At 32.0% G+C, this 19209-nt stretch overlaps 3 protein-coding genes across 4 annotated transcripts; 2 read left to right on the top strand and 1 right to left on the bottom strand.

Moving 5' to 3' along the window:
• Window positions 1–440: 440 nt before the first annotated feature.
• On the bottom strand, window positions 441–1613 carry LOC106388123 (zinc finger A20 and AN1 domain-containing stress-associated protein 4). Its single transcript, XM_048752506.1, has 2 exons — window positions 1423–1613; window positions 441–1237 (listed from the first exon to the last, which is right to left on the bottom strand). Exon 2 carries the CDS (start codon window positions 1201–1203, stop codon window positions 703–705), a length of 501 nt encoding a protein of 166 aa, XP_048608463.1. The 5' UTR covers window positions 1204–1237; window positions 1423–1613; the 3' UTR covers window positions 441–702.
• A 2951-nt stretch (window positions 1614–4564) lies between these two features.
• LOC106388125 (uridine nucleosidase 1) lies at window positions 4565–6968 on the top strand. Its single transcript, XM_013828123.3, has 9 exons — window positions 4565–4867; window positions 5246–5361; window positions 5552–5611; window positions 5692–5874; window positions 5945–6049; window positions 6129–6225; window positions 6310–6417; window positions 6491–6626; window positions 6717–6968. The coding sequence occupies exons 1-9, from the start codon at window positions 4774–4776 to the stop codon at window positions 6823–6825; spliced, it is 1008 nt and encodes a 335-aa protein (XP_013683577.2). The 5' UTR covers window positions 4565–4773; the 3' UTR covers window positions 6826–6968.
• A 9115-nt stretch (window positions 6969–16083) lies between these two features.
• LOC106388130 (protein LITTLE ZIPPER 4-like) lies at window positions 16084–18862 on the top strand. 2 transcript variants are annotated; one of them, XM_022698094.2, is made up of 2 exons: window positions 16084–17820; window positions 18406–18862. In XM_022698094.2, exon 2 carries the CDS (start codon window positions 18430–18432, stop codon window positions 18640–18642), a length of 213 nt encoding a protein of 70 aa, XP_022553815.2. In that variant the 5' UTR covers window positions 16084–17820; window positions 18406–18429; the 3' UTR covers window positions 18643–18862. The 2 variants fall into 2 exon arrangements, with proteins under 2 accessions (XP_022553815.2, XP_022553816.2); XM_022698095.2 differs by having other exon boundaries at window positions 16528–17874.
• The last annotated feature ends 347 nt before the right edge of the window (window positions 18863–19209 follow it).

Below are 19209 nucleotides of genomic sequence, written 5' to 3'. Positions count from 1 at the left end.
GATAAAGTATTTTCCATTGTCTTTGAATCTTTGATATGGTCATCACACACTTATTTTAACTAGTTTCAAACTCTTTCAAGGTAGATAACCAGCTTAGATTGCGTCGTAGTTAATTTCAATTGCATGTAGTTACATTTTTTTTTATTGTGAGTCTCTAGAGTCCACAGACTTAGCTCCATATTAATGGGTTAATCTCAAGCCATTAACGTCTTCACCCTCATCTTCAAACACTTAGAACCTTTGGCCACTGCAGTTTCGGCCCGAAGCTACTGTTTATAATCTTTATCATAAACAACACGTGGACAATTGTACCTCAGGTCATTGCCTTGGATGTCCTAGTGACAAGCTACCGGTTGAAAGATGATGAAACTGTCTTTTTCCTGTTCTTTTTTTGTCAAGAAATGTTGTTGCTGATAAATATTAGAAAAGCGAGATGTTGATGAAAAAAAAAAGCGAGACACAATTTTATATATTTTCTTTTTTTTTCCGCAAAAGAAAATCTTTTTTTTTACAAGCATAAAGCCACACAATTATAAAACTTAAAATTCTTCCGGAAGAAAAAGAAAATAATTAAAAGGTGAATGAAAACTGTCTCAACCTTTATTTACGTAACACATGTCCGTAACATAAAAGTATGTTTTAACATAACGAACGGCTGAGATAAACGGAGATTTTCACGGTGAACGCAAGCAACGGCTCAGATCATATCTTCTGGAGCTTCGCGGCTATGACCAACGGGTTAGCCTTAGCGATCTCCTCGCGCCCAGCCGATTTGAAATCGAACGTGCATCCGTGAACCTCCGGATACCTGTGGGTCCCGCAGAAAGTCGTCCCGCACCGGCACATGAACCCGGTCAACCCGACCCGTTTCCTGCACACGGTGCACCGATTAGGCCGTTGCGGCGGCTGCTGCTGGATTTGTTTCTCCGTCGACGGGATCTGTATCTCCGCCGCGTAAATTTTGACGACGGGCGCGATCGTCGACGTGGAGATTGATTGGATCTCCGATGACGGCGGAGGAGATGCGGCGGAGAGGGAGGATTCGACGGTTGATTTCATGGAAGCTTGCTGCTGGTTCTTGAGGCAGAGGTCGCCGTAGCAGTTGGAGCAGAGATTCATGGTGGCTGAGCTTCCGAAGAAACCGCAGTTGTTAACGCAGAGACGGTGGCCTTCCGGCGTCTGACATGGATGTTCTTCCGCCATTAATAATTATTAATCAATAGAATTCGTCAAAAATCTGAAAAAGACAATCAACGAGACTATAATTAGGGAGAATGGGTCACCGAGTTCTGCAGAATTATTTTCCTGCGTTTTCTCGGCAACCAAAAAGAATAGAAAATAAAACAGAAATGGCGGAAAATGAAGAAAAAGAAGGAGAGATTATAAAACGAAGAAGAGAGATGTGTATGTGTTGTTGTTAACCTGTTTTTGGAGGAGAAGAAGAATGATTCACTGGCTTTTTCCTATAAAGGGGTGAAACGGGCAGAGATAATGAGAGGGATTTATCATACTACACTATGTACAGAGCCCATATCATGCTGATGCACAAAATTTAATAAAATTTCTTTTTTTTAGTATTTAATTTTATATTATATGATTTTTCCAGAATTTCAATTACGTAAACCAATTAACCAACTGATATAGTTTATAAGGAGAAACGACAATTCCAAAATTCTGAAGTTGTAAACTATCGGATGAATTAAAGGTTTCATTCTTCCAAACTTTTTGTTACTAACTTTATTATTTTCAAAAACTAAAAATGAAAATTTTGATTAGTTGTGACAAATAGCAAAAAAAAATCAGCAAAAATGTATATTTGTTCTCTGTTAAATAAAATACCCGCTAACCATTTTGGTTCATGTATATTTTTTTATTACAAAAATTCTCTATGATAGCATTTTTTAATTTATTTTCACAAAATTAGTATTTAACGAAGAAAATGATCAAAATAAGTTTTATTAAAAGGTAAAAATATATTTTTACTCTAGGATTAACTAATCTAAACTTAGTTAAAAGATAAATTTATGTATCCAGTTAGTCTAATCTTTTCAATCATATCCAAAATGATATTCAGATTATATATAGGTGCCAAATATCTTGAAATATGTATAAATTTATGTAGGTTATATATCTTGAAATGTGTCAAAATGTCTATGGGGACTTCAAAACGTATTGAGCGAAAAAAGAAGAAGGGTGAAAAGACAGTTTGGTAGAGAAGCCAAATTGGAAGTCTATCTTCTGTCACCGTCTACTAGTACACTTTCTCTCCATCTTATCCCTTCTCTCTCTCTCCTCTTCGTCCTTTCTATACTATAAGCTCTATGACGTATATGGGCATAAAACAATGAATTTGCCTAAACTGTTTGGCATGAAACTGTATGATATTTGTTTCTTATTTCTCATTCGTGGAGTTATTATATTAGTGATGGCAAGTTGCATTTTATCCTAATCTTTGTCATGGTGACTAGCATCTTTATCACTAGATCAATCATAAATTTTGTTAATCCTTTGTACATTTATGTCTTCATGTGATTATATTCATATAATTAGAATATAATTAGAATCACTTAAGACATTGGGCATGGTGCATATAATTAGAATCTTACAGTGCTCTAGTCATAATAACAGGATCCGAAGCCTCTTTTAGAAAGAAAAAGGGTTATTGAATGATTTATAATACTTGTATTTAATCAGCTTCGTATGATTAGGTATTTTCTTCTCCTTCTTAAAGTTATTTTGTTGTTGAAACGATGAAATATATTTTTTAAACAACTCATACAACCTTGATTATATATATGATTTATTCGATAATAATAGAGATAATGGAGAAGGTTGGTCCAAATAAAACCCATTTTCGGCCCCTAAGATTCTCCCGTCCGTCCCATGTTCCCACTTTGCTTTCTATTTGTTTATTTACGCTTTCTTTTGACATGTCCCATCTAATAATTGATTTATTGTCGGCAAGAACTTCGTTTTGGATTTTTATTATCCCGGATGTGTTTAAATTACATTTTAAGATGTTATATCGACAACAAGTGTGACTTTGTTAGAAACGTGAGATTACTTTGAGATTTTGTTATCTAAGGGATTATATAATTTATAGCCATATATATATGTTGTATCCATAATTTTGTTTATATATCAGAAGTATCGAAATTCTTGTCTTGGTTTGCATGCAGTTGGGGTGCATATCCCAAATTATGGTGCTTGCAGAGTGAGATACCACTACTTCTTAGTGAAGTCTATTTAATTAACCCATTATTGGGTTTATTGTTTATTCAACGAGGACTACTTCTGGGTCAATTCTCTCTTTATGAACAAAAAGACTTGATTCTTTTGACATGATATAATTACAGAGACAAAAATATTAGATACCAACAAACAAAATATTAAAAAAAAATACTTGTAATTTATCTATAATTTTAAGGGAATTTGCGGTGAAACAAAAGATAAACTACCCTAAACATATGCATATGAATTTATACTTGCACACTTGAATATTTTTCGAGAAATCATAACTAGTTCACGCCATTATGACCACAGCTTTTTTTTTGTTTTTTTGAAACACATTATGATCAAAGCTTAAATGTCACAAGGTGAGAAAAAAAAGAAACTTAAAAATGTACGGTTGTTTCATTTTAAGCCCAAGGCATATTGGGCCTTTATTTACGAAATATACAAAGTGCGTTCTATAGACTTTGGTCAATGCGTCGTTGGTGACACAACTGGCTTAGTCGACATCTGACGAAAAGGTTCCCTCCTTCCAACTTCTAAACCTAATAATTCTTCTTTTTTTTATATTCCAACTTATTATTACGAGAAAAAAAACAAAAATAACACTAAATCAAATTTTTGTTGCCAAACTAGCGTCTAAGGTCAAAAGTCACAAAATAGCACTTAATATTTTATCAAAAGTCACAAATTTAGGGTTTAAAGTTAAAGGGTAGAGTTTAGGATTTAGGGTTTAGGGTTTAGAGTTTAGGGTTTAGAGTTTAGAGTTGAGAAATGAAGTTTTGGGGATAAGGTTTCAAATTTTGAAAAATAAAAAAATTAAAATTTCAAAAGATAAAATGCTATTTTGGTCATTTTAATTTTTGAGTGCTATTTTTGTGATATAAACTTAGAAATGTGCTATTTTGGAGATTTGCCTTATTATTATTCTATGAGATCCTTATTTTATTCTTTTAATTCTTTCTAATTAATAAACGTTTTTTCTTCACCATATCGGTGTCCAAAATCCAAACTCCACATTTTTAATCCGGAAAAAACACTTTTCTACAAACAACCAAATATTATCAAATTTTACAAACTTTCAAAATGTTTATGAAATATAAATTAGTTAATTTTATACGAAATTTGTTAGTAACTAAAATAAAGTCATGTCAAAAGGGTTTATCATGAAAATAATTATAGTATTGTGGGTTAAAAATAAAATAAAATAAAAAGGTGGCTTTAACTAAAGTTAAAATATTTGTTTTCAGTTAAGATCTTTGAAAGTTAGGTAAAATTGAAAGTAATCTTTCTGTCACCACAAATAAAGGAGAAAAAAAAATAAAAAAAAAATAAGAAAAGCAAAGCTGGATGGATTGAATCTTCGTCCTTTTAAAAAGTTTCTACCTTTCTGAGGTATATTTTCGCATAAAGGTCAGGCCTTTTTGACCTGATTCGTATATACAAATCAGGAAACAAACTGCCCACGGCGATCGAAAAGAGTTTCAGTTGGGTTTAAAGTTCATCTGCTGAGTTTTAACTTTTTGCTGAGAAATCAAAATTATGGAGTTTTGCAACGGTGGGATCTCAAACGGCGACGTTTTGGGTGTCTCTCCTAAGCGGGAGAAGCTCATTATCGATACAGACCCAGGAATCGGTGAGTTTTGTATAGACATGAACTCTAGTCAACGGATCTTGTTGCTTAGTCTGAGAGTTTCTTAGTATTTGACTTTGTTCCAATCGTAATCTAAAGCAATACCCTTTAGTTAAGAAGCTCTTGTTATCTCTTGAATCTGATTATCTGAGCTCATTTAGTTGAAAAGTTTTGATCTTTAAGCTCCGTGCTTAGTCGTGGTGATCTCTTGAATCTGTCTATCTGAGCTCATTTGGTTGTAAAGTTTGGATCTTTGAGCTCAATGCTTGTGTAATTCTTGTTAGTACTAATGTTTCTTGCCAATGGATTTGATTATGGAGACATGTAAGTTGATTTTGAGAATCTGAGAAATGGTTATTAACATTATTACTGTGTGGTTAGATGATAGCATGGCGATAATGATGGCGTTTCAAACACCAGAGCTGGAGATATTAGGACTCACTACCGTCTTTGGTAATGTTTCTACACAAGATGCTACCCGCAACGCCTTACTCCTGGTATGTACAAACCATCACTTAACACCTCAGTACAATTCAGGGCCGGGCCTCAGATTTTGGGGGCTGCTGGCGTCTAGGCTATTTAGTAAATATTAAAAAAAAAGAAATATTTTTACAATGCATTTTTTGTTGGTACAATTTTTTTTTTAAATGTTATTGGGATGTGTATTTGATCTCCTGGTATGTACAGTGTGAGGTTGCTGGCTTCCCTGATGTTCCTGTGGCAGAAGGAAGCTCCGAACCCTTAAAGGTTACAATATTTACATCTCAAAACCGTTTTTTTTTGGTGACTCTATAAGCTCTACTAATGGCTTTGCTGTGTTGACTCAGGGTGGGATTCCACGTGTTGCTGATTTTGTGCACGGTAAAAACGGACTAGGAGAGGTCTCTGTTCCTCTTCCTAGTAGAAAGAAATGTGACAAAAGTGCAGCTGAGTTTCTAGTTGAGAAGGTCTCCGAGTATCCTGGTGAAGTCACCATCCTCGCCCTTGGACCTCTAACCAACCTTGCAATAGTAAAGAATCACAAAATCTCTTTCTCTAATCTTTAAACTCAGTTTGGGTGACGGTTTGTTTTGGTTTTAGGCCATCAAGCGAGATAGTTCATTTGCGAGTAAGGTGAAGAAAATTGTTGTACTCGGTGGAGCTTTCTTTGCTTTGGGAAATGTCAATCCTGCAGCTGAGGCCAATGTACAACACACCCTCTAAACCTCTTCTTGAATCTTCTATTAATCTAATGTTTTGTGGGTTTGCTACTCTATAATGCCAGATATATGGTGACCCGGAAGCAGCTGATGTTGTGTTCACGTGTGGTGCTGATATAACTGTTGTTGGGATAAACATCACAACACAACTTAAACTAACAGGTGAAGAAAACTTTCTCCAACTCTTATCTCCTTTTAAACATTAGCTGAAAGCAAAGTGTTTGTTTTGTCTTTCTCATGTTTCAGATGATGACCTCTTAGCCCTGCGTGACTCCAAGGGCAAACACGCTAAGTTGTTAAGTGACATGTGCAAGTTTTATAGAGACTGGCACGTCAAGTCTGATGGTGTTTACGGTATAAAGCAATAAACTGTGGTCTTATGAAGCTGCAAGTTTTGATTCCAAATGTTTATTGTTGCTGGTTTCAGGAGTTTACCTCCATGACCCGGTCAGCTTTGTGGCTGTAGTACGGCCTGATCTATTCACGTATAAGAAAGGCGTTGTTAGGGTGGAGACTCAAGGAATATGTGTTGGCCACACTCTCATGGACCAAGGCCTCAAGAGGTCTTATTATTATTCTTCATAAAACAAATAAACACTTTTAAAAAATCTTTAGACCTTTCTCTCTAAAGGGCTGTTTTGATTGGATTCTAGATGGAATGGGAGCAATCCATGGGTGGGATATTCACCAGTATCAGTGGCATGGACGGTAGATGTAGATGGAGTGTTGGAATATATCAAAGGCATGCTGATGAAGCCTTAAAAAAATGTGAATATTTCATTGGAAATGACATCATCACATTTATCTCTCTGGTTCTAACTCGATTCTCAATTCAAGATCTGTATTTAAACTGTATAAATGCTAAAATTTGGTAAAATAAAATAAAAGATACGTTTTCGGTTTTCTATGGAAAATTTATTAACATTTAATGTTATATGACCAATGATAATATATCTTCTATTTTAATATTGGTTGATTTGTGATTAGGTAAATAATTAATGATGTTTTTGTTTAGAAAATATAAAAAATTAATGATTTTTTAATCTATGTGCACAATTCTAAAACAACTTATATTAAAAAATGGATGGAGTAATGAATAAAAACTATCTATCTATCTGTTTCCTCTTTTATTTTTTGTTTCTTGCCTCTGGATTATGTTGTAGTGTGACATCACAGCAAGACCACATGAAAACTACGAATCAGCTCAATAGTTTATATAAATGCATTTTGCTAAAAACTTTTTGTAGGAATACGTTGATATCATGATGAAGTTAGGAGTAATACCCATGTAACCAAATCATTTAAAGAAAATTAATATAGTTGGACTTGGGGACATTTTTCTATTTTTTTTCTCCACAGTTAGGTAGTTAGGCATGTTTAGGTGTTGATTGGTAACCTACATAATAGTGAAATTAATACACATTCTTCTACGCATATTTTATTAATAAAGAAAAACGTAATGAAAAGAAAACAAAAAACAAAACGCAAAAACATAAACTACATTTCCATGTAAATATACAAAAGAAGATACATCAAGTAAATAAGTGCTGTTTGAGTAGATTTTTTTTTAGAATTGTTGGATTAAATATATTATATTACTTAATTAAATAAATAATAGCATATTTTATTTTTAAATAACTAAGAGTTTCTACAAGTATTATATAATGAATCAATTTTATATATATTTGGATTTCATGATATTATTATTAGATTTTATATATTACAAACTTGTGTTATAAATCAATAACAAAAAATAAGTTTTTACTAATAATGTTTATTTTATATAATAATATTATTATAAAATAAAATCTATGACATTATATTATATGTAATAATATGAAATAATATTCTAGTAATTATTAATATATTTTATAATATATTACCAATCTACGACATTCTACAAGTTTATCCAATCATCTAAAAGTATTATTTCATATTATTCTAAAAAGTTTAATTTTATTACAAAATTTTAATTCTATAATTTAATTCCATGAACGATTTAGAGACTCTAGATTTCGATGATTTTTTCTGGTAATTATCATATTATTTTCTGATTTTCATCTCATTTTTTTATCTTTTGTTCACATACGAGCTTTACTCTCTCTCTTTTTTAATTTGTGCACTCTCAAATGATTCAGAGATTCAATTAGATCGAGTACTAAACTAACCAGACCAAACTGAAAACAGTATTCTAACTTGAGTTTGACCGTCCACTTGACATTTCTAGCTATATGCATACTAATTTCAGTATTTTATGATTTTAAACTATCTTTTTAATTGGTTTAAACATTTGAGCCTTAGAAATTAATCTCATTTGGGTTATTTCCAAGTTTTCATTTCCAACATTTCGAATGTCTTTTTTTTTTATGTTCCACCTTCTCTGGTTCCGTTCCCAAATTTATATCGAGTCTAACTTTCGAAGTCAATAGAAAATCGAATATTTTAACAATTTAAGATGATTATAACACTTTTTAACAAATATATGGTCTTTGCAGATTATCAAACTCGATTCTTAACCTTAGTTCACATAAGTTTCGAGGTAGAAATGTAATTTAAACGGTAATGAGAAGTTATTTAAACTTTTTGCATAACCTCAATGGAAAATAACAAATATACCAAGCTAGTGGTGTCGTTCAAAGAGTTGGTTTGTTGTGCTTCTAATTCTATTTATACTGAAATAATTATTTACATCACGTCATCAAGTATTAAGAGTATTTTCCTCCACACTCTATATTTTACTTCGAAATAAAATGGAAATAGAGTAAAGGACAAAAGAAATAGAAGATTATTCCATTTATAGAGTAATGCTTATTTTTTTGTTCATTACTCAATTTCCTACTTCATTTTAGAGTAAAATATGAAGTGAAGATGAAAATGCTCCGGTGGATGAAGTTAGAAAAAAATTAGGACATAACCCAAATCTTCTTAATTAATAAAAAATATATAATTACAAATTACCAACAAACTATCATCATATATATGTTTAGGACATATCCAACCACGAAAGTTTAAGTTAAAAGTACATCAAAATTTTGTATCTTATTGTCATACTTTTTTTTATTTCTAATCATAACATTAAATTTTACACTAAAAATAATATTACATATTATTTAAATTAACTAATAATAATAATAAAACTATATTATTAAATGAAACATAATAAAATATGTAATTTTAATATTTGATGGGATAAATTGTGTTACACCAGATGAATTGATGTCAAATTTAATATTATGTTAGAGATGAAATTATACCAATTTTGGTGTTTGTCTTATTATAGGTGGCCTCATGAATGCGTCTATCTTTGTAATATATTTATTTATAATGAGTACTATTGAACTAATGTTTTTCCTTAGTATTTAATACATTTATTGAGGGGCAAGTGAATTAACTTTCATATAAGGATTAATACTTGTTAAAAATGGTGTACTTGCAAGTTATTTACCTCATCTTAGTACTTGTTACTTATGAACTACTTATAAGTTACTTGATAGTTATAAATTATTATTAGTTTGATAAAAAAAATAGTATTAATTTTTTTCACTAATTAAAATTTTCATATGAGTTTGCGGAAACTTTTGTTAGTTAGAATCCCAAACTAAACAATGTTTTTTATAAAAAAAAATCCTTATTTCATATGTTTTTTTAAGTTGATAATATAAAATATTAAGAGGGAACGAGAAAAAGCTTTCATTCACATCCAGTAAATAAAATTAAGATGTTTCTATAAACATACTATTTTTAGTTCATTTATCGTATAAACGAGTTATTCTACCATAATTTGAAAATTTTCTTATTTTAAAGTGAAACATGTAACAAACCACGAATACCAAACCAAACAACACCAAATAGTTACTTTTATTTTCATACTTATACTTGTTTTGTACTTGCAATTAATTGAAATAAATGAATTGATACTTAGGAGGGGTTATTGGAATCAGAATTTGGAAATAGTTTATTGATTTTAAAAGTTGAGAGATTTTTAAAAGTTAAGTAGAGTTAGCAAATATTTTCTAAATTTCTATCAAATATTTTGTATTGATTTCTATAGATCTTATTGATTATTATGGATTTGCATAATATATTTTTCAAAAAGCGTCTTCTTATAAGGTAATGTATAAGAATCTTGCTAGAAAATTTCCAATTTTTTTTTTGACGTAAACCATATATATTAATATCACGTAATTGTGGACAGATCAGTTGAAAATGGAAGTCAACGATAATGGTAAGGCATATTTTTTATTGGGATTTGTTTTTTTGTGTTATGGTATAGTGTGTATTTATCCGGAAAATCTGATACCAATAAACATAACACAACGCTGATGGTGTGTTCTTTGTGTTATGGTCAGATATTTTTTAGGTTTTGTTACTCGGTATCATTCAAAACCGGTGTGTTCATAGTTTTGTTTAGGGGTGTACGTTCGGGTACCCGTTCGGATTCGGGTCAGATATTTCGGATTTTCGGGTATTTTGGTATAGAGGTGTAGAATCCGTTCGGGTATTTCTGTACTTCGGGTCGGGTTCGGGTATTTTTAGTTCGGATTCGGTTATTTCGGATCGGGTTCGGATATTTCGATTTTGAAAAAAAATATATTAAAATTTTCATTTCTCAAATTTCTCGTATTTAAATTTATAACTTTCACTTAACTAATTTTTTATTTTTAATAGATTGAATGGTTAATAGATTTAGACATAACATTTTCAAACTAAAAAAACATTAATCTGGTTATTGTTTTTAAATTTTGGATGTAATTTTTTGTTAATTCTTGAAATAAAAAGTTTGACATGCATTTTAAGTGAAAAACAAATCATTTTCTCCGTAATTGTATGTATATCATATGAACTTAAAGTATCTGTAGTATCAATATAAATATTTTATATAAAATGAGAGATGTAAACTAGAAATATAAGGTTAATTATACATATGTTCGGTTATCTTCGGATATCCATTCGGGTTCGGATATTACCTGTTCGGGTTCGGATATCCAATCTCTCCTAATTCAATACCCGTTCGGATATTTTGCTACTTCGGTTCGGATTTCGGATCGGGTACGGGTGCAACTTCAGATATCGGGTAAAGTGCCTACCCCTAGTTTTGTTATAATAATCATTTCTCTCTTCAGTTTTGTTTTAATTCTCTTCTTTTTGTTATAATAATAATGATCCCATTTGGTGTGTTCACGTTAATTTTGAAACAACATTCTAATTTTTGAGCTTGTATGTGTATATTTTTTTACATGGATTTCAAGAATCTTATAAATACACATGATATTTTCAAAGTTTGGTATTATGAGTAAAAAATATAAAAAATCTAACTTCCAATAATAATAGATTTTAATAAGATTACAAAATCAACGATAACTGAACTTTTTAAATAACAAAAGATTTGAATGGAATTTAAAAAATCTTATAACCAATATCAATAGATTTTGGTAAAATTTTATGGATCCACCAACCAATAACAATAGATTTTCAGAATTTTATAATTTCTTTAGAATTTTTAAACCAATAACACTCCCCTCCCCAAACCAATAACAATAGATATTCAGAATTTTCAGAATAACGTGTTTTATGCGAATAAATGTTTTATACATTTCAATTTTAATATGACGTTCTGTCGTTCTCTAAGGGAGTTTAAATCGGAAAGAATATTCACCTATTGAAAGATTATGAATCCACATAATATGGCAATAACGATAAAATGGTTACACCTGCTGGTTCATAAGTTAATATAAAGTAGCGCATGTGCATAATAAAGATAGAATTTTTCACGATAGTGTAACACCCAGAGAGCAAAGTTTTTTTTTTGGTTTTTTGACAACGAAAGACTATTCTATTACTCAAGATTGAGGTGGTCTGGGTAGAAAGACCGGAATAAAACAACCAATAAAACATAAATCTCTATAGAACGACCTCGTAGTCTTAGCTAAAAAGTTCGAAATATGGTTTTCCGCTCGTGGGATGTGAGTGATCTTGAAGTCCGGAAAGCATATCTTCAGAGTCTATATCCTTTCCAATTCTGTTGCAAAGTTTGGCCAAGCATGGGGCTCCTTAATCATAGCGATCAAATCTTTGCAGTCCGTCCCAAAACTCTGACATGTTGAATACTGAAGCATACTCTCCATCGCCCATCGTAGCACTTCCACTTCTGAATGCAATGCAGACTCTCGTCTCGGGTTATTCCGGGTGCCCATAAGTTGACCCTTCTCCAAACTATCCATCCATATCCATCCACACCCACTGAATTGTGATGAAGATGTCCAAGACCCATCTATCATGCATATATTACCCAAGCTTAAGACTTGGGATTCCTCAATATTTTGTACTTGTGAAATAGGTGACACCATCTCATTAGCGTTGAACCATACTTGGCACTCACTTTCTGCATAATGAACTAGCTCCAATGGGTCTCTATCTATTCCCCTGATTAGCTTATCATTTCGGGCTTTCCAAATATATCAGATTATCCAGGGATAAGGGTCCCAGGGTCCCTGTCTAATCTTGGCTCGACAATGTTGTTCTTTCTCCAGAATAGATAATCCATATTAGCATAGACACTCGGCATCAGAAAGGTATATGGACTTGTTGGTATTGCTGATAGGGCCCAAGCTTGTAGGGCTGGTGGACATTCGCAGATTGCATGAGTGACAGACTCTTCTGGTTCTCCACATCATGGGCAATAGTTGTCACATCTCATATTACGCCGTATCAAATTTCTCGTTACAGCTACATGACCTGTTATCAATTGCCATATAAGATGACAAATTTTCTGAGGCGCTTTTATTTTTCAAGCAAAGGCTTGAAGCTTTGTTATTGTGAGCTCCATTACTTATTTCTCTTCTTCAGCCTTCAATAAGTTCCGAGCTACCCAATATCCATATTTAACGGTATACTGACCATTTTTAGTGTAGCTCCAACAGGAAGTATCCCAACGATGATCTGAGCTTATGGCTAAGCTTCTTATAAAAGGTATATCCGCAGGGGCAACATAATCCTCCAGTAGTCGAATATCCCATTGCCTCGATTCCTGATCAATAAGGCCGCTGACTCTCATATTCGGGTGCATAACTGGGGCTGCAGGGTGAGCCGGTCTAGCTGGTGTTGTAGGGATCCAAGGATCCTCCCGCACCTTGACCTCATATCCAGAATGTACCTTCTGCCTAATACCCGATAGCAGTAGCTTTCGAGCAGCTAAAATACTGGTCCACACATAGGATGAGCTGCTGACAGAGATTATTCTCAAAGGAGAACTCATGTGGTAGTACCTTCCCTTTAACACACGAACCACTAACGAATCAGGATATTGAATTAGCCTCCATAGTTGTTTTGCTAGTAAAGACAGGCTGAACTCATGGATCACACAGAAACCAATGCCGCCCTCCTTCCTTGGTAGACAGATCTTTTCCCATTTGGCCCAATGAATTCCTCTTTTTAGGGGATTCGAAATCTACCAGAATTGTGCAATGGCACTTGCGAGGTTTTCACATATCTCCATCGGTAGTAGAAATGTAGACATAACATATGTCGGAAGAGCTACCAAAATGGATTTAATCAAAACTTCATTTCCTCCTTTTGAGAGCCATCTACCGTCCATCCGTTCACTCTATTCATCAATTTGTCTTTGAGAAATGCAAAGAGTTTACATTTAGATCTGTTAATATCCTCTGGAATTCCTAAGTACGTCCCCATACCTCCTTCGTTCTGTATTCCAAGCGTATCTTTGATCTGTTGTCTAACATTTTCTCCAATCCTCTTTATTTTATTTAATTTCCTATTTTAACTGATTTTATATCACTTTTGCCTTTTATGAAATTAAATATCAGTAAAAAAACAAAACAAAATGGAACCTCAAAATGAAGGACAAAAGCGAAACGCTTTTAAAATTGAAAAACAAAACCATTTTAAGAATAAATTAAAAACTTTCGTACCAAGTGGTCTTGGCTTAGTGGTAAAGGGCTCACAGCTGTGAGTACCGCCATGTGTTCGATTCCCCTTGGCCACCCAGAGTGCCTTAAGTGGTAAAAAAACGCGGATCCTGCGGACCTCGTAGTGATTAGTCTTTGGACCTAGAAAACATTTGGGATCACACTGCGGTTATAAAAAAAAAGTACCATTTTTTGTAATTCAGTAACAAGGTATGGATAACAAGAACACATAGAAATTTACGTGGGCACATCAGTATATGAAAAACCTCATAAATAATTAATATTGGTCGAATTGTTGAATAACTAAAGATAGATAGAGTTACTGCTTTTACATCATGGTTGGACTTATTTTTTAGAGAAGATAAATTCAGTTCTTTTTGTAGAAAATAATAGATATGTAGCAGATTAAGTAATATTTCGTGACCATATGTAATATTCTACATATAACATTTTTCCTTCAAAATAATTAATTAACGAAATGATAATTAAAAGAAAAAAAAAATAAAGTTCTTACTCAACAGTGCTGGCCCTGAGGGAAGCTATGGAAGCCTTGGCAGCCCTCCATATTATTACCATATTTCGACCTTATGTTTATTAAATTGTCTTACTGTAGTGGTTTACATATCACTGCCGGTAACATCAATGTCTTAGGTACAATCCTTGATAGCTTTCACAACATCCCTTAAAAATTATATAAAACTAACTTGAGGTCTGTTTTACGATGTAATAGAAGTATAGAACTAGTGTCTCGAATTGTTGTTGTTTTAAAGAAAAGATGGATTGTTTTGTTTTTCAAATTTAAAGAAATACCGATTTGAAATCAACGAAATTGTAAACAAAGAAACTATAATACAGAGAGCGTTTGATATATCGAATGAAAATTGGAACTAGTTTTACATAAATATATAAATTACATTTTTGGATCCCAGCGTTTGTATAATATATATTCGAAATCTCTGTTATATGTATCAGCTGCAAAAAGCCCTTTATCTCTTAATTAATATACTTGAAACCTATGTATATCATTACTGCTCACCCCACAAAATCTTTATTAAATATTCGTTGTATGTTTAAAATTTAGGAGATGTTATGATTAATTTTTCCATGCAATGCAATATGTACGCACTTTATACCTTATGGAGACCCAAAACATAAAAAAAAAAAAAGGTTCTAAAGGGACGAAATGATCACAAATTACAATGATTAAAAGTGGGAAATATATAGTTTCCTACTTATATGATTTCACATATTATAGACCATTTGATTTCCTGCATGTACAACCAATAAATATAGCATATGTTTAACTAAAAATTTGAAGGTACTAATTTGTATCATTATTACCAAAAACATAGTGATTATTGAGTCTAAATGTCGAGTCTACATGTGCTTAGATATTTTTAAGAAAAACAATATGTCAAATTAGCAAATAATTAAATATTTATAGACTATATCAAAATACTTTGTTAAACACTTATGCTAAACTTTAAATTATAACATTCTTACACTAAGATAAAATCCATAACTATAAACTTTTGATTAGCTAATAAAAGTTAAACACCTCGTAATTAATCAAAAAATTCTTCTAACATTGACATGGATGACTCACACACACCTCCCTACTTATTAATTGTCATTGCCTTTGATGTAAACAAGAAGTGCAACCACCATTTATTTTTTAATTCCATTTTGTTTATTTAGAGTTCCATTTCAAGACACACATAATAATTATGGGTTCGAACTTGTGTTTTGAAACTTTAAAACCATTGTCAATTTGGAACGCTTAGCGCAAAAGGAAACAAAAATAGGACAACAACCACCGTTCAAAAAATATACATTTATACGATTTCCCAAATTTTTCTGTGATAGAATAACAAAATCCAAAAAAAAAAGTCACAAGATTTGGTAAAGAAAAAGTAATTATATAAAGGTGAAAGTGCAATAATTCGTATTATTATTAAACCAAACGAGGTCCACGAGGGACGATGGTTTAGTGAAGCTAAAACATGAAGTGAAGAAAGAGCTCATGAAAAGATAAAAACAATTCCACCTTGGAAAAATTATTAACTATATGATCTTTTTCACGCTGTGACACACTCATAAACACACAAGAGAGTTATTTATTCTCTAAATGTTTGGGGTCGCAAAACTTTTCTCTTCATAATTACTCTCTTTTCTTTTGCTTTTAATAATTTCAATCTTTATCTAAAGAAAGGATGATGAAAGAATAAAATGATCATGAAAAAAAATCGAACATGAAATTATGGCTGATGATGAGTAGTATTGACAAATCAATTATCGACCAAACTGGGAAATGAAAGTAGTAAAAAGAGAGTAATGAAAATGGTCCAAACTGAAACTTAAAATTGAATTATGAATAATGATATGTTTAGAACCAGTCCCCAACCATCATTGCGTATCTTGAAGGGACTACGGCCTATAGAGCCATCCTCTTCATTATCATCATCGTTTTCACTCAATAAACGTCTCAATCCTTCTCTAGTTACATTTTAACCCTCTACTTACTACAAAACTATACCATTCTCCTATGATCTAAGTATTAATTCAAGCCGGTACGTATTGAAATCTTGTTTGAATGTTCTCATGACACCATGTTAAAGACAGTCTTTATTTATATGATACACAAACTGATGCATATTGGACAAAAGTGAGAGTTGTATGAGTTAGTTCTACTTGTTTGAAATATTGCTTGATATCTATAAAAATTTGTTGGTCTATGATGATATCAAAAACGGTTTATGTGAATGATTACTTGGTCGGTGAGAAATGAACCTGTTAGAAACTTATTCTATTTTTTACTCTAAAATAGAGTAATTCTATAATATAGTTTGAGTTTGATCCGGTGATACTCTATTTTAGAGTAGAAAATAGAGCGATGAACAAAAGAAAAACAAGTTACTCTTTATTTGGATAAACTTATTTTCCACTTTATTATAAAGCGAAAAATAAAGTATTATTGGAGCATTTTTACTCTAAACTCTATTTTAAAGTGAAAAATAGAGTGAGTTGGAGATGCCCTTAAACCATCTCCAACCAATGTCTATAATTTTCTCTAAAATTAATTTAACTTTATTACAGATATGAGTTTTACTCAAATTTTCCTGTTCTTAGAAGATATAATTAAATATTGTTTTTGTTTATAAATATACATGTAAAAGTAAACTTAATTATATTTTCTCCTAAAATAATAAAAATATTTATCACAAAATCATACATTGAGGAAAAACTACTTTTATAATAGAGATATTTTAGTTTAAAGAAAATATAAAGTTAGATTAACAAATAGTGGTCATCTCATACCAAAACACAATTTGAAAACAAATAGTGGTCATCTCATACCAAAACACAATTTGAAAATACAAGTAAAAGAAAAAGACATATAGAGAAATTTTGAAAGTAGACCCCCTCAAGTAGTACTCTATCCTCTAAGTTTTCTTCTTTATTTCTCGACTCTCCTCTTTCGATCGTCATTCACATGACGCAACCAGATCTTTTTCTCACTTTTTCCTCACTGGGTTATTTTTTTCTCACTTTTATAAAAGAAACAAATACAAAAGATTGCGAGCTGCGTATTCGGCCGCCATCTAAAGCATAACACACAACACAAAGCATGATTGTTGTGTCAGGAGAGAGGGGCATGTCCCCCTTCTCTATCTCTAGCTTGTGAGGCTCTATATAAGAGACATTATCGGACCAGACATTATCTTCATTTTGTTCTCTTTGTCCCTCTACCTTCCATACAAATCTCTCTCCTCTACAAACATATAAACACACTACACTTCTTCCTCACCCTATCGAACACTCTTTCCTTAAGGTAGCATCTCTCTCGCTCTCTCTAGATATCTCTCTCTCCTCACGTACAAGCAAGGTGAATATCATTTGCATAACCACCCAACTATTTTTTAGTTCTTTATTTTTGTATAACACAACTTTAAATTGATGGATAAATTTTTTGTTTGTCTTTTTCAAATTTTTTTCTTGTTTCGAAACTTTCTTTTTCTCCTTTTAATTTTACAATAAAGATCATTTTGGCTCTGTTTTTGCTAGTATACCTGCTTTGTTTTGGTCGGTTTCTTTTTCTGTAAATGTGTTTTGTATTTTCGTTTTCAAACTTCATCGTTATACTTACTGCATCATCATAACTTTATTTTTGTTTTCATTTCTTGTGGTGGCTTTATCTTTCCTATTCTCGAAACCAAGAAAAGCATGATTGTTCTTCTGTTTTATCATTGGTTTTTATTCAAAAGAAAAATTGACATTTTTTTTGTTGAAAACAAACTAAATGCGGTCATGGATTTTGCTTAATGTAATTCCACATTAAATGTGTGAACGAGCTCCACAAATCATATCTTTTTCTTTTCTCTTTGACATAAGAGATTTTGTTTGTTTGTTTTTTTAGTTTTGAGAGAGCAAGTTTATCGAAATGGAGAGGCTAAACGCGAAGTTGTACCTGCAAAACTGTTATATAGTAAAGGAGAATGAAAGGTTGAGGAAGAAAGCTGAAATCCTGAATCAGGAGAATCAACAGCTTCTCATTGGACTCAACCAGAAGCTCTCCAAAACCAAGGACCCTAATGAATCAAAGCAAGGAAGCAGCAACCTCTCTTCGTCAAGTTCTGCTTCTGGACAATCCTGATGCAGTAAAACTCTTAGGACAAGTATTGGATTTGGTATACTGAAAAAAATTATTCTGACCCTGCTCAGTTAGAAGAACCCATCTTTTCGTAGTTCCTTTGTATTGGTGTAATGTAAGAAAATAGTCAAAAGTTAGTGGGCAGTAGGAGTATTATTATTATTTGAACTTGTGGGTTCTTCTAAATTATTTCTACTACTAAAAGGACAGAACCATTGTGTCTCTACTTATCTTCTCAGGGATATTTTACATTTGTTTCCATTCATATACTTATTAATTAGATTTCTTTGTTGCCTTTTCATGTGGGGTTGTTTTTTAGGATATGGTGGATTATGGGACTACGTTGTACTACCTTCTGCTCTTTTCTTAAACAACCAGTATCTTTATTATTTTTATTATTCTACATTTTCTTTTCTTTAAGAATTTTGTTCACTGTATAATGTTAGCTATACGAGATTTACTAAGTTTTGAGCCGCGTTTTAAAAACGTGAGAAATTTTTTATTTCTAAAACTTTAATTGAAAATAAATATACAAATATGTTAGACGAAAAATTAAGTGTTTGAATTCGG

Source organism: Brassica napus, chromosome C3, assembly GCF_020379485.1.
Source record: "Brassica napus cultivar Da-Ae chromosome C3, Da-Ae, whole genome shotgun sequence".
Classification (NCBI taxonomy): domain Eukaryota; kingdom Viridiplantae; phylum Streptophyta; class Magnoliopsida; order Brassicales; family Brassicaceae; genus Brassica; species Brassica napus.
Note: the sequence above shows the minus strand (reverse complement) of the source record. Positions and strands in the feature narration are given on the sequence as shown.